Here is a 15402-nt window from a genome sequence, read left to right on the forward strand (position 1 = left end):
CTCACCTCCTAGCCTTAGGGAACCACTGATCTCTATTTTCTGTCTCTATAGATTATTTTTTTCTGGGTATTTCATGTAAATATCTTTTTTTTTTTTTTTTTTTTTTTTTTTTTTTTTTTTTTTTGAGAGATCCAGTGCACAAGAGGGGCAGAGAGAGAGAATCCCAAGCAGGCTCCATACTGTCAGCATCAAGCCTGATGTGGGGCTAAATCTCACAAACCTGTGAAGTAATGACCTGAGCAGAAATCAACAGTCAGACACTTAACCAACTGGGCCGCCCGGGTGCCCCGTAAATATCATTTAACGTGTGATCTTCTGTGACTGGTTTCTCTCATTGTAATGATTTTGAGGTTCATCTATGTTGTGGCATGTGTCAAAACTTCATTCCTTTTCGTGGCTGAATAATGTTTCATTGTATAGACACCCCACATTTTGTTTATCTGTTCATCAGTTGATGGATTTGGGTTATTTCCACTTTTGACTACTATGAATATGCTTAGATGGAAGTTGATATACAGGTTTTTGAACAGGCCTATGTTTTCATTTCTCTTGGGTACATGCCTAGGATATACCTAGGAGTGGTATTGCTGGGTCATATGGTAACTCCGTGTTTATTTTTTGAAGAATTGCCAGACTTCCTAAATCAGCTTTCTCATTTTACATTTCTTCCAGCAGTGCTAGTTGACTTTTGTTTTTAGTTTCAGGATCCATTCAAGGATCACACATTGTCTTTAATTGTCATGTCCCTTTAGTCTTTTTGATCCACAGTAGTCCCCAGTGCCCTTCATCAAAGAGTTTGAAGAGTTCAGGGCAGTGTTTTGCAGAACATCCTTCAACTTGGATTTGTCTTACTTTATGATTGGGTTGAAGTTAAAACATTTTTGTCAGGAATTCTTCATATACGATGTATTCTTACTATATCAAGTGGCACTTGATACCAGTTTGTCCCATTATTGGCAATTTGAAGTTAGGATAACTTAATTCGGCTGTTGTCAGATTTCTCCCTTATAAGATACTCTTTCCCTTTGTAACTAGTAAGTAATCTATGGGGTGGTAGTTGAGACTGGGAATATCCTGTCCTCGGCAGTGTTGTACCCAGTATAGTAGTCCTTGGTGATTCTTGACTGAATCGTTTATTCCTTAAGGTGGTTGTAAAAAAGTGATTCTGTAGTCTGTCATTCCTTCTACACTGTTGACATTTTCCTGTGAAGCTGGGTTACCCTCACTCCTTTAAGAAGCTTTAGTGTAATTTCCTCATTCACTATAATAACCATCCCTGTCATTAATCATTCCAATGCTTAAATTCAGCCCAGACTTTGCTTCTGTGTCCTTTTGACATGTCCCATCCGTGTTTGTGTGTTTTCTGTACGTTCTGACGCACAAGATGCTTTCTATGCTTACCTTGTTTTTTTCTCTACCCTAGTTTCCTCTGTTTACTTTCAGATATGTTCTATTTTTTTTTTTTAATTTTTTTTTCAACGTTTTTTTATTTATTTTTGGGACAGAGAGAAACAGAGCATGAACGGGGGAGGGGCAGAGAGAGAGGGAGACACAGCATCGGAAACAGGCTCCAGGCTCCGAGCCATCAGCCCAGAGCCTGACGCGGGGCTCGAACTCCCGGACCGCGAGATCGTGACCTGGCTGAAGTCGGACGCTTAACCGACTGCGCCACCCAGGCGCCCCAGATATGTTCTATTTTTATATATGGAGGCATTTTCCTTCTCTGCCTGTTTTATTTTTGCCTAAATGGTACTATACATTTCTACTAGTCAGTCATAGTCTGGAACTTGTTCTCTGCCTCATTTTTCTGAATTATATTCTATTTTATGAACACACCATAGTTTATTTAGCTAGTCTCCTTTTGATGGGTATTTAGTCTTAAGTTTTTTGCTTTTATAAACACTGCCTTAATATATAACCTTTCCATCTCATTTTATATATTGTTGAATGTATTTGTAGGATAATTTCTAAAAGTGAGACTGTAAGGCAAAGGGGATGTGTGTTTCCAATTTTGATAGCTACTCCTTAGTAACAGAATAGTGCTGGTTTTTGTTCCTGTTTAGCTGTGATGAGGGTGCCTGTTCCTCCTCCCTTTTGCCAGCAAAATGCTGTATCAAATTTTGTCTTTGCCATCTTGGTAAGTGGTAATGTTTCTTTGGTTTACATTGTCTTTCTATTATAATGAGTGATGTTGAGTATCTTTCTTTTATTTAAAATTTATTTTTAATTTTTAAAATCCTTTTTTTTTTTAAGGTTATTTATTTTGAGAGAGAAATCAGGGGAGGGGCGGAGAGAGGAGTGAGAGAATCCTAAGCAGGCTCCTTGCTGTCCACACAGAGCCCGATGTGGGGCTTGAACTCACAAACCATGAGATCATGACCTGAGCCGCAATCAAGGGTCAGATACTTAACCAACTGAGCCACCCAGGTGCCCCTTATTTTTAAGTAATGTCTATACACAACGTGGGGCTTGAACTACCAATCTGAGATCAAGAGTTGCATGCTCCACAGCTGAGCCAGCCAGGTGCCCCTAAAATCCTTTCATTTTTCAAGTTGTTTTATTTCTTTTTTTTGGTTAACTATCTTTTCGGATACTTTGCCCACATATGTCCAGGTGCTCTTTGATAATGCTGTAAATGTCATTGGTCCATGTGGCTGACTTCTCTGGAACAGACTCTGTTGACTTCTGTGTGAGCCAAACCTCTTCTGATCATCAGTCCCAGAAATTTATTAAAACCAGCCGGTGCAGAAAGAGGGATTTTCTAGAACCCCAGTGGAGCTGGGCCTCACAAAGACTTGCTTTTGGGATCACGGTGCGTGATGTTTCTGTCACTGTTGCCTGTGTAGCTTTTTCTTTCTCTGTTTCTTGTTTGTTGTACATGGTAGGAAATGTCTAGTTGTCCAGTCACTGGAAACCAGCCTCAAGTTTCAGTAGAGAGAATATCTTTGGCTCCTTCTGGAGCCTCCCAGGGTGGGGACAGGGGTGGGATGGGTCATTCGCCTTTTCTGCCATTGGCAGCTGTCACTTGCATAAGCTTCAATTGGGAATCCTGACCTCTGTGTGGTACCAGGGTGCAGGGGGTGCTGTGCTGGCTCAGGAGGTGCTGGATGCGTGGACTGAGGACAGATGCTGCTTTTGCTCAGGGTCTGGAGTCCGTTAGAACTGCTTTCCAAGGGAGTTGCTACAAAAACTAATGGAAAGGGCCAGCAGAGTGTCTGGGAATGGCGTTTTTCTCTTTTTCTCTGAGTTCTGACAAAGCCCTCCTGGGACATCATGCCTTCCCTTGTCCTGACCTTGGCCATGACCTTGAGCTTTGTCATGGTCTCATGGGTGGACCTCAGGGCCAAAGCGATGGCGCTTCACACGTCCCAACACATACACACTGGCCGGATTTGCCAAGCGTAAATAGCGCATTCCAGTGGAAGTGCCGGCCCAGGCTGCGGGACGTGCTGGCGCCCCCTCCTGGTCGGCAGCGGGAAGGCCTGGGAAGGCCGACCCGGAGAGCTCGAGGCTGGGGCTGGGCTGCAGCGCCGGCTGCCGGCTTAGAGGGGGTTCCTGAGGGCCCGTCACGCGCTTCAGCCGCCCCGGGAGCGGGGAGATGTGGGAGCAGGGCAGGTAGGCAGGAGTAGAGCGGGGCTTGGGCAGGGGTCCGCCGTCCGCAGCATCTGTGGGGAAAAGCTGAGGAAGGAGGCAGCTTGGTCGCTCGGCTCAGCGCAAGCCCCTCTCCTCAGGCGCTGGCAGAGGTTACGGAATTGCCTTGCCACCAGAGAGGGTGGGCAAGAAGATGGCGTTCCAGAACCCGTTACCACCTGCCAGGCTCCAGGCCCGTCTCCTGCTCCCCCACAGCTCCCCTGCTCAGGCCACAGAACCTCCGTGTTAGACAGCAGATTAATTTGAAAATTGAGTTGCAGCTGGATGAGTTGATGTCAACTTCAAAGTTCAGTGGTGTTTAATTAAAGCCATCCAGAGACGAAACCCGCTCCCAGGAAATTATTCTGACCGAATAATTAAAGAGAATAAAGGTTAGATTTGTATTTCTGGCTGAGTCTGTGTTGCATTCGGCATCTCCAAAACATGAATTCCATTAACCTTTCGTGAACCAACATTAAATTGCTTTCAATTAGTTGTCATTCTAATTAAAGTAGAGTCGCACAGAAGAGCCTTTGTTTATGCTCGGTGTCTGTTCCCTTTTCTCCTCTGGAATTACGTCCTCTTGAAGAAACGGTCATTTGGAAAATTGTTTGTAACTTTGTGTCTGCCCGTCCCTCCTTCAGTCAGGACCTATTCATTGAACGTCTGGAAGAATCGGGGAGGCGGGCCATGGCCGCAGGCTGGGGTAAGTCTTCACTGCTGTGGCTGGTTGAGGTGACTTGCAGACGTGTGTCCCGTGGCTTCGGGAGACCAGGTTGAGGAATGGTTAAGTAGTCTGCCCAGCCTGGGTAGTCGGTCTGCCCAGGAGGGCTTGTGGGTTGGGAGGGGCGTGCGCTTGCTGCCATTAAACACAGAAGGGGTGGGGGGTAGGGGGGGAGGCGCCTGGGCGGCTCCGTTGATTAGGTGTGTCTGACTCTTGATTTTGGCCCAGGTTGTGATCCCACAGTTTGTGAGATTGAGCCCCGCGTCCGGCTCTGCGCTGACGGTGTGCAGCCTGCTTGGGATTCTGTCTCTCTCTCTCTCCCTCCCTCCCTCTCTCTCTCTGTTTCTCCCCTGCTCACTGTCTGTCTCAAAAATAAAGAAAAACAGGGCGGGGTGCCTGGCTGGCTCCATTGGTAGAGCGAGTTGACCCTTCATCTTGGGGTTGTGAGTTCGAATCCCACGTTGGGTGTGGAGATTACTTGAAAAATAAAATCTTAAAACAGAAGAGGCAGCTTGACTCTACTTGCGAAGACAGTCATACCTCAGGCTTTGTCCCCAAGAGCCGCTCAGGCCTGGGGTTTCTTAGTGCTACTGGTCACCCCCCCTCCCCCCGGCTTCTGAGCTGGCTCTGCGAATCTTGTTCTTTTCTTTTCTGGTTCCCTTGCTCCCTGGGCTGTCTCTGGCTCTTCACGAGTTTTATGTGTTTTTTTTTTTTAACGTTTATTTATTAGTGAGAGACAGAGAGACACAGAGCGTGAGCAGGGGAGGAGTAGAAAGAGGGGGAGACACAGAATCCGAAGCAGGCTCCAGGCTCTGAGCTGTCAGCACAGAGCCCGACGCGGGGCTCGAACTCAACGGACCCGGAGATCTTGACCTGAGCCGAAGTCGGACATTTAACCGACTGAGCCACCCAGGCGCCCCACGAGTTTTATGTTCTGAACCTTACGGGCCATCAGGTGCCCTGTTGTCCTTTCCCACAAGACTTTGCCGTGAGCAGGTCTGGGCTTCTTTGAGGATAGATCAGACACCCTGCTCCCCTGTCAGCCCGATCTTTACCATCACTAACCCTCAGCACAGACTGTTCCTTCTCTAATGGCTGTGTGCCAGATTCTGTGTGGGGCAGGAGAGACCAGAGAGGGGTGACCCTGTCTCTGGTCTCCAGAGTTCACGGAATGATGAGCACAAGCAACGTGCGACAGAACATCTGGAGGCGGAGTCAGGGCGCAGGGCGCGGGGAGGAGCAGCGGGGACGGAGGGGCCACCGTGTGAATTGCGTAGTGCATTGCAGGTGGGGAAGGACGTTGGCCTGAGGGACGAGCACGTGCTGATGTGTGAGAGCGTCTTGCATGTGCGTGACGAGGTGGGGAGACAGGAATGTTAGAATCCGTGACTGAAGAGGGAGGCTCGGGCCAGCTCATGAACGACCCTGGCGTGCGTGTGTGGGTGCGTGTATGTGTGCGTGTGAGAGCGAGAGAAAGGTTCCATTGATGACTAGGCTTGACTTCTGGGCGGGTGGAGGTACAAGATGGCGGGTAAACAGCAAGGCATGTTTTGTTAGGGAAAAATGGATGGTCTGTGAGGCCTCTAGGCAAAGAATTCCGATAGGCAGTTGGGTCTGGAGATAGAAATTGGAGAGTGAGGGGCGCCTGGGTGTCTCGGCTAAGTGGCCGACTTGCGCTCGGGTCATGATCTCCTGGGTTCGAGCCCCATGTCGGGCTCTGTGCTGACGACTCGGAGCCTGGAGCCTGCTTTGGATTCTGTGTCTCCCTCTCTGCCCCTCCTCAGCTCGTGCTTGCTCTCTGGCTCTCAAAAAATGAATGAAAATGTTAAAATTCAAAAGAGAAGAAAAGAAATTGGAGAGAGCGGGATTCAGGGGCAGTGGTGTAAGTGAGGAGCCAGAATGGGGGAAACAGCACTATTTCCGGAGTGGGTGGGGAGGAGAGGGGCTTGTGGTGGCTTGAGGGGCATAGGGGGAGCATGGACACGTTATATGGAAGAAGCCAGACACAGAACATAGCATGTGATCCCACGTATATAAATGTCAAAACCAGGTGAAACTAACCCGTGGTGATAAAGGTCAGCCTTGTGAAGAACATTCCGTGTCTTCATGTGGGTGATTACACGTATGTGCGCATATAGACCGATACGCTAAGATCTGGGCGCCCTACTGTAAGTTACGCCTAAACAACAGTCTTACCAAAAAAAAAAAAAAAAAGGATGGAAGTGTAGGGAAGGAAAAATAATTTTCTTTCCCCTCTTCTGACTTCTTGGCCGAGACCCCTGTCATAAAAGATTAACAAGAGAAAAGAGTTTAATAACATGTTTACCTCGTGTGTACATCATGGGAGATGCCCGGGGGCAGTGACTCATCCCCTGAGGTGCCTTAGAGCTCGGGCTTCAATAGCTCTCGGGAGGGAAAGGGGAAGGCAGGCCTCGGAGGGGGAAGAAGACGGTTTTTGCGGAAGGTGAAAGGGCCCTTGGAAGAACAGCTTGTGACAAAGCTTGTGAGCATGTGGCGCCCCGCTTCTGGTCTCCTCTCCTGTGGTAATGGATGAAGACCCTCCCAGGGGGGGGATCTGTGACAGTCGAGTTCCTTTGGGAGCATCTGTCTTGAGGCAGGAAGGGGGTTCAGAGAAAGGCTCTCCCTGCATCTGCTGGTTTCCAAGTGCCTCCAGCCCGAAGGCATCACTCTACCAGAGTGGCATATTTTTGGGTGGCGGGTTTTCTGCTACACTTCGGAAGGAAGATGGAAGGAAGGGAGGAAGGAGGGAGGAAGACGGAGGGAAGAAGGAAGCCCTGGAGCCTGTGGTGTCGGGAGAGGGTGGATATTCAAGGAAGAATGAGGGCCGGTGTCGCTCACGCCGAGAGGTGCGGCCACGGGCTGGCTCTGTAGGGCGGCGTGCGCGTGACCGTGTCCTTGGAAGCCTCCCTGCCACCCCTCCCGTGTTCACTAGCGTGTGTTCCTCGCGCTGTCGAATGGGGGGCATAGAACAGACCCTGACATGGAATCCGAGCAGGGAGGGGGCACGATCCTCAGGTCACAGCCGTACCCGAGGAGTCTCCCGTGCTCTTGTCCGTGGCTCCCACCAGTGCGAACGGCCACGTCTGTGGCTCCCTGCGTGCCCTCCCCGCCGATACCCTGTGTTTAAATTTGATAACGTTTAATTTAAAAAGGTGATTAATGACTGTAATTTAATTTAAAAGAACTGTCTTCTATTTTAATGTGTGGGTTTCCCATAGAAACCACTTCAGCTTCGGCGGCCCTCCATGGCGGCTTTATTAAGGGAGCCATCTGCAGGCTTTCCTGGCTTTCCTGACAATCTGTCGTGCTGTTCCCCGCTTCCAGTGCAAACACTGTTCATTGTGTGGGAGGCTCCAGCCGGCCGTCGGGAGGGGACAGCCTTCCCTCCCCGCTCGAGTAGCACAGCTGGGCTCTTTCTCTCCTGTTCTGTGGATGCTGGCCCTTCACCGGGCAGGTAGGGGCAGAGCCCGAAGCTCGCCGGATGGGCCTCCCCCGTGCCTCGGATGCTGTGCGTGGGTCTGGCCCTCAGCGATGGCACCTAAACTTACCTAAGCCCACAGTGAAAAATGGCTTTCTCATCTCAGCTTTGTTTTCTCTGTCAGATTCCTCACTTGCCCAGAGGCAGGGCCGACCCGTGGTGCCACGAGAACCGGATTGGATCTTCCCAATGCTCCAGGGTCCTGTGAGGGCTGAGTCTTAACACAGTTCCTCCAGGAGGGAGGGGACTCTTGGCTCAGCCCCGAATTAATTCATCTTCTAAATGGAAATGTCAAAGCCTGGCAAACATTCCTGCTAATGATTCTGGTGAGGGGGTATTCACGGGCGGCGAACAGTAGGCCACGTGAAAATGGATTTTGCCCGGGAAGCCGGGCTCTGTCTCTCTCAAGGGAGAAACCCTGATAACCTAATCTCAATTCTGCAGCGGTTTCTGGAGGGCCGCCTAAGGAGTGGAATTTTTTTTTCTTGTCATTTCATTAGTTCTGAATAAGGGAAGGTGATTCAGCTCCGGGCCCCGAGGGCAGGAAGCAGCAGCAGGGTCGCTTCAGGAGAGGGTTTCCGAGAAAGGGAGTTTCCAGATCCGAAGAAGTCCGTGAGAAACCAGGAGGGAGGGGTACCGAGTGGCCCAGCCAAGCAGGAGGACACCAGAGGGCCATCTTCCCTCTGTGCCTGTCATCCGAGGGGTGCACCGCCTGGTGGATCCCCAGCGCCCCCAGGTCGCCTCTTGCCCCCTCCCCCCCACTCCATGGCAGATGCCGTCTCCACCTTGCCTGGGACGAGCTAGGAATTCTCCCACAGACCCTGGGAGCCAAGCGCCCCTGACAAGCAGCCTGTCCCCTGGCAATTACTAACCAGTTGTCTGTAGTTTGGTCATTTCAAGAATGTTAGGGACATGGAAATACAGTTGATAAGCTTTCAAGATTGGTTTTTTCACTATGAATAATGAATACTCTTAGGCTTCTTCTAAATTTTCATGTATCAATGGTTCTTTTATTTATTAAGTAGTCAATTTAGAGGAAATGCATGTGTGTGGGGGGAGGGGCAGAGGGAGAGAATCCCAAGGAGGCTCCGCCCTTGCCAGTACCGAGTCCGAGACTCACAAACTGAGATGGTGACCTGAGCCGAAATCAAGAGTCAGGTGTTTAACCGCCTGAGCTATCCAGGTGCCCCAACATCATTTTTTATTAAACATAAAAATTTCACCTTTTGGCTGTTGTTAGAGAATTTAAGCAATGGGTGGGTGGTTGCAGTAAATGACCAACCCAAAGATTCCTTGGTGAAGGATACTCGTCACGTTTCAGATCATATACTGTTTATAGCATGCAGTTAAGTTTTCTAACTTGGGGGGAAGCCGACTTGGCTATATACGAATCCTCAACTATCCCACCTTTCTTGGTTACGTGCGCCGTGAGAGCAGGGCCGGGTCAGTCTGGCCATCGGATTCCCTGCTGATCCTGGCACAGCTCCTTGCACGAGGCAGGTGGTGACCAACACCTGGTGCGTGGATGACTCCTTCGGATGTGGTGCCACACACACGTCCCAGGTAGCCCACTGGCTACCACTTGGAAGGTGCTGGCGGCAGAGGACGTTTTTATCGCAGGGAGACGAGTCTATAGAATCAAGAGGACCCGCCTTGTCCAGACCCCCGACTCAGGTTAACTGAACTAGTGTTCGGCAGTTGACATGGTAAGAGAATGCCGGCTTCTGGTTTCCCTGCTCCCAACCAGGTTTCCAAGTCAGCCCAGCCCGGTGTTGGCTAACTGGGCATCACTGTGCGAGGCAGGCTCCGAGGACCTTTCCCGAGCGCTGTGGCCCGGTGGCTGTGTGAACATCCAGAATGAAGCGGGATGATCAGGTATGAAGGTTTGGCTTTTTACTGAAAGGTTATTTTTCCCACCTGGGACCATTTCTTCTGGTACCCTCTGTGTGTGCCGTTCCTGTTGTGAGATCTGGGGAAAGTAAACTGTGCCAGGAGTTGAAATCTGCCTCTGGAGCCGGTTTTGTGTCATCCCACTAAGATGTTTAGCCATCAGCACCGTGATTATGCGTATTCATCTCTGTGTCGATGGGCGGCTCCCTAGGAAGATCTATTTTCAGGACCACATGTTTACATTGCTGAGGGACAGGAGGTGCAAGATCAAAGCCCCGTGGCCCAGCAGGGCCTGCCGTGGGGTGGGGAATGGGGACAGAGTGGAGAATGCACTTGGCTAATGACAGAAGTTGCTACGCTCCTTTTTGGGTGTAATGGAAATTGCCCAAAGGTTGGAAAATGAGGGAGCAGCGTCGCCACACAAACAGGTTTAAACTGAACACTAGGGACGGAGGACACACGTGCCTGACTCTGGCCAAAGGCGGCAGGAAGAGCAGGCAGTTACCGGCTGCAGGTGCAGCTGCAGGATGGTGTAAGGGCCTGGAAGCTTCTCTGCCCTGCGCTCTGGTTATAGGGGCGGCGGGAGAGGGCACCTGTGCATGAGAAGGGTCCCTTCACCTTTGTGACTCTCTTCGCAGCCCTGTGCTGTCTTCTCCGGGTCTGATTGCTTCCTGTGGTTTTTCCTTCTGCTGCTCGAAATGCTTGCTATTCGTTTAACCTAGTTCATCCTTTGTATTAACGGTGACTAAATGGTCACTCTGGAGGCCGGAGGACCTGGCTTCCAGCCTTGGCTCAGCCACCTGCTAGTAGTGTGACCTGACTTCTCTGTTCCTCAAGTTGCCTTGTGTGTAGAATGGAGAGAATGGAGTTTAGGATTGTTGGAAGAACTGAATGAGTTAACACACGGAAAGCACGTGTCATCTGAGGTGCCAGCTGTTACCGTGGAACAGCAATTAGGTATGTGGCGGGACCGGATTTTAGCCACGGAGCATTTGTTTTTTGTTTTTGCCCGTTTCCTGTTTTCGTCCTCTGAGATACAGAAGTAGCACCAGTAAGTTTTTTCTGCCATATTTCAGGATTGGTTAAAAACCACCACCACAAAAACGTGTTGGGTTCAGTAAGCCACGGTCTCCCGAGGATGTCACCCAGGGATGCGGAAGTGAAACAAGCTGACGTTTCCAGAGACGGTGAGACTTTTTTCCGTTTGGGATTCTCTTTATTCTTTTGCCTTCTTTATATCAGAGCATTAAGGGTTATCGTAGGGATTTAGTAACGCACGTAGAGTAGAAATTCAGGTTTTCTTTGGAATAGGTGAACCGGTTAGCACAGAAAGTGTAACATTATGTATGACCCCGTGAAGAGAGCAGGAGCTGCCTCTTTCCAAAGAGTTACATCTGTGTTTTTGGGGAAAATGCCTGAGACCTTTCTGTGGTCCTCGAGGACTCCAGTCCTGGGCGTCCCAGGCGGCTTCTCCAGCAGGGACAGGCTTCCGTGCTGGCGACAGACGGGCAGCCTGCGGGCAGCGGCTTCCCCCACTCACTCCCGCAGCCAAGTCGGAGACGGACACAGGCTCCCTGTTTCCCTAGCCCCTTGGCCGATTCTCCCAAGATTTACCCTCCTTCTCTCCTCCTCCCTCCCTGTTCCTAAAGCATGTCTGTCTCCTAGTTTGAATAGCAGAGGCGCAAGATTTGAGGTTACAAAACATGAAGTCCTGGCCGGTATCGAAGTCTGGGAACACGGGCCACTTCCCAGTCTCCCAGCTCTTCTCCTCGCCCGCAGGGAACACTCCCGGCACATGAGGGCCAGGGTGATGGGACCTCGCTGGGCCACACAGGTGCCCCGCCGGCAGCTCTCCTTGCCCCAAGTCCTACTTGTCTGCTCTTCAGGCCTGTCAAGAACAGAAACATGTTCTTGAACTCTGTTTCAGTGCCAGCTCTAAGCTGGAAACCTAATTCCTTCTAGAAGTTATACCAACACCTCAGTGTGCTCAGAATCAAATGCATCATTTCCCCCTTTGGGATCCCCTTATGTTATTGAGAGGAAAAAATCACATTGTTCAGTGAGTTTGCTCAGATGTGTCAGCCCTTCTGTCTCTGAATCGGTAAGTAATCCCTACCCCACGGTAGCCCCTCAGGGGTTCGTGTCTGTGGGCGGTTGCGAACACAAGATTCAGGGTCAGCGCGGATGAATGAGGGAACGATGAAAACCCCATCATCTCCGTGCCTTTAAAATGGAGGACGGTATGGAATGCTCCCGATCTGACTTTTCAGAGAGAAAAAGTCGTAGCAGCCGCCGTATGGTTGTGGCATACAGAGGCTCTGGGTCCCTGCACAACACAGGAGGGCCGGTGACAGCCGGGGCCGCGGCGCCCTCCCGAGCGCGAGGCCTTCACAAGGGCTGAAGCGGGGCGGCGGTGATGGGAGTCCATCCGGCAGGTAGCCAGGATCACCAGGGTTATCCGGTGTTAAACGTGAGAAAGCGTAGTCGTGAAATAAATGAAAATGAAGCTACTCGCCTGTTAAGTGGGAGCATAAATGAGAAGTAATTTCCTCTAACATAACGAGATGGGAGTTCGTTCCCACCAGGATGGTTGTGTCCACAAGCGGTGGTCAGCTGACGGCTGGACAGCGTGCAGACGAGCAGCACAAGCAAAGGAAGAGTCAAGACACAGGAAACATTTTGATTATTTTATTTCATAATCTTCAAAATCTTCTGCCATGAGACAGGAATGCATGATAGAAATGGCTCAACATCTTCACATGAAACACTTGGATTCATTTTCATTCACAAGTTTTTCTAAAAACATCTACAATTTCATAATCCCACCCACCTGCAACCATTATCACAGATTTAATTGACCATTAAACAGTAGTTGCCAGCAAGAGAGCTGGAACGCTTCTGCGCATTAGTAGTGTCTTTTGAAACTACCACCCAAGAGTATCACCGTCATAAATCTCATTGTACACAGCAACCGCAACGGTGACTGGTGTCCCAGGCACACTCCCTGCTGATCGGAGAGAGCTGTATCTCCCAGGTAAAGAAATGCTTTTTCTTCTAGAACTACTTGTTCATCTCAGTATTTTTCTTGCAGGGAAGGAGCACATGCTGATCTTGATGATTCAGTTACGCTAATAGGCAAGTATATATGCCTGGCATTTATTGATGCTCTCTGATAATTATGTACAGAACATACTGAAAAGTGGATTGCTTGGAATCTAGGTCTCTTCTTTTGAAGAGAACTCCTTTGAGGTTTTTTTTTTTGAACTGTAAACAAAAGGAAAGAGATATACGTGGACATATACCTATACACATAGAGATATACACTGAGTATTTTCAATGTGGTGTATATCTTCTATAGATACACACAGAGTGTCTACACTCACCCCTTCACACATACCCACACCCTTACATACAGCATGTGAATATAAATGTTGTGAGTGTCCTTGGGAGTTCACTGGAGTTTGTATATTAATTACCAAATGGTGATGAAATACCTGATTTGTATTACTCCTGAGAAGATACTAGAAGGGAATGACAGTTCTGATGCACTTTGGAATGGCACAATCACGTAAACACTTGCATACTTATACTTAAGACTTCTGAACTCATTCAAAGTTTCTAAACATGGTCTAACAACAACAACAAAAAACCAACAAAAAACAAAAGAACAATTCAGCAAGTTAAAAAATAAATCAAAACAGTATTTTATAATCAATGTATAAACAAATATATAGGAAATGCGTATTTGTCAGTAATTATTTTTATAGTAGGAAACATGTACTTAAGAAAAACATAGTTATCTGACAAAACTTAAAAACAAAACAAAACTCCCCTACTATCCAATGCATAACACACGCGTTGCCCATGACAGCAGAGGGCAGCCGCGTCAGAACTGCAAGGCCTCGCAGCAACTCTACCAGACAAAAATGAGCATATGTAGCAAGTCTGTTAAGTATGCAATTTATAAAAAATGACTGTGTTAGTATTTCTATAAAAAAGAATTTGTAATTTGCTGAGTGTCTTATCCCTCAATGTAATCTGTATAAAAGTTACAATAAAACCAATGAATTTCAAGCACCGATTCAAACTTACTGTATTTGTATTTCTCCTGTTATGAAAGAGACAAATTATGAGGAAGGCTAAGTTCAAATTAGCCAAGTAATTATTACAGTTTTATAGGCATGCGGTTTTTTCTTCCATTCATGTGGATGCCAAACATTACAAAATGTTTCGGCCAGTAAAGGAATCCTTGGAGGAACCCATTATTTCTGAGAATTAATGGTTTAATATACATTAAAAGCTCTTTAACAAACCACTGCTTTCTTAGTTTTCAGATACAACAGGTCTGCATACAAGAAATCAAGGGACTGTTCCTCATCACGACTTAGAAAGGCAGCATCTGGACGCCTACCGCTAGTGGAAGCAAACGGCGCTAGGACTCAAGGCAACACCATCGCTTGTGGCAAGACTGAAGTTTTTAACTAAAAAATTTCCACTAGACAATTGGGGTGGGAGGATAGCTCAGTAAGAGAGCGTTTTTTTCTTCCTGATTTCTTTTTCTGCATCAGGGAAAAAAAAGTAGCACAGTCTGAGCCAGCAGATGAGTAACAGTGTTTGTGATGCCTCTGGTTGTTCCTGAAGAAGACTTGTTCAGATAACAAGGGGTTGATTTCAAATCCATACAACTGCTGTTTTTGTTTCCAGTATTTACATCACACCACTTACATACATGGTCATTTCTGAGACATTAATGTTTCAGTCTCTCTTGCTATTAAGAGTTTGGTTAATTTTCAACACACACCAAACAACCGTCATGGTCGGCTGCATTTGAGACTGAAGGTAAGACCACTGAAAACAGATCGTGTGGAAACGCAAATCGCAATCAATAGTGATCTGCGTCGCTTCCCAGCCTGTTATCTGAACTCTGTCACAAGATCACATGCAGCTGAAGGAGGAGAGAGAATCGCGCTGAAGCCCTGGTGTTAAGACAGGGGTGGGGAGCCTTGCCGGTCCTCGGTAAGAACAGATTCACTCTGCTCCTTGCTTATCTCACTGGATGGCTCCTCAAAAATAGGCTCACCGAGGTCCTCGCTGCCCCCTTCACTCTGTTCCTCGATGTGGTCTTCGCTGGGCTCCATGGTCTGTTCCAGGCTGTTCTCCAGAAGTGTGGGAGAATTGCTTATTCTACTTTCGTCTTCGGCTGCCTCATTTAAGGGCTGGGAAGGAGGCGGTGTGGGAGTATCAGACTGCATGACACTTTCAATGGAAGAGATGGGGGCTTTGGTTAGAGTACCATCGGCTACGATCTCATTTTGAGGCAAAGATAACTTTTCTACAAGTTTCCACTGGATGATGCTCATGTCTTTTCCACCAGTTGAAATCAGGTGACTGTCACTGTGTGTAAAACTGACATTGGTGACATGGCTGCTGTGGGCGCTGTACTTGTGACTGGGAGCCTGTGTGAAACAAATCAGACCAGAAAATTAGCCTCATTCTTTACATGCCTCCTCACAGCAATGAAAGTGACTAGGTAAGGGAAGTAATTCAGTTTCTGAAACAGTAATTCAGACCAGAGCCACAGTCATCAAATCTGAGGAACAGAACTAGCAGCAATTTCCTTTCAATACCTACTTATACGGGAGAAAGAAAACAGAATAAT

At 48.3% G+C, this 15402-nt stretch overlaps 1 protein-coding gene and 1 long non-coding RNA gene across 9 annotated transcripts in view; one reads left to right on the forward strand and one right to left on the reverse strand.

Annotated features, from left to right (window-relative positions):
* The first annotated feature begins 7583 nt into the window (after nt 1–7583).
* On the forward strand, nt 7584–13095 carry LOC125161821 (uncharacterized). 2 transcript variants are annotated; one of them, XR_007150770.1, is made up of 3 exons: nt 7584–10700; nt 10820–10930; nt 12835–13095. It is a non-coding gene; the product is annotated as an uncharacterized LOC125161821 (long non-coding RNA). The 2 variants fall into 2 exon arrangements; XR_007150769.1 differs by having other exon boundaries at nt 7584–10930.
* EML4 (EMAP like 4) overlaps nt 12417–15402 on the reverse strand; it is a 161528-nt gene continuing 158542 nt past the window's right edge. For all 7 annotated transcript variants that reach the window (XM_047851946.1, XM_047851943.1, XM_047851944.1 and 4 more), the window contains one exon: nt 12417–15199. In XM_047851946.1, coding sequence (XP_047707902.1) covers nt 14726–15199 — 474 coding nt within the window. In that variant the 3' untranslated portion in view covers nt 12417–14725. The remainder of the gene's footprint in view (nt 15200–15402) is intronic.

The sequence above is a fragment of the Prionailurus viverrinus genome, chromosome A3 (genome assembly GCF_022837055.1).
Source record: "Prionailurus viverrinus isolate Anna chromosome A3, UM_Priviv_1.0, whole genome shotgun sequence".
Taxonomy (NCBI): Eukaryota; Metazoa; Chordata; class Mammalia; order Carnivora; family Felidae; genus Prionailurus; species Prionailurus viverrinus.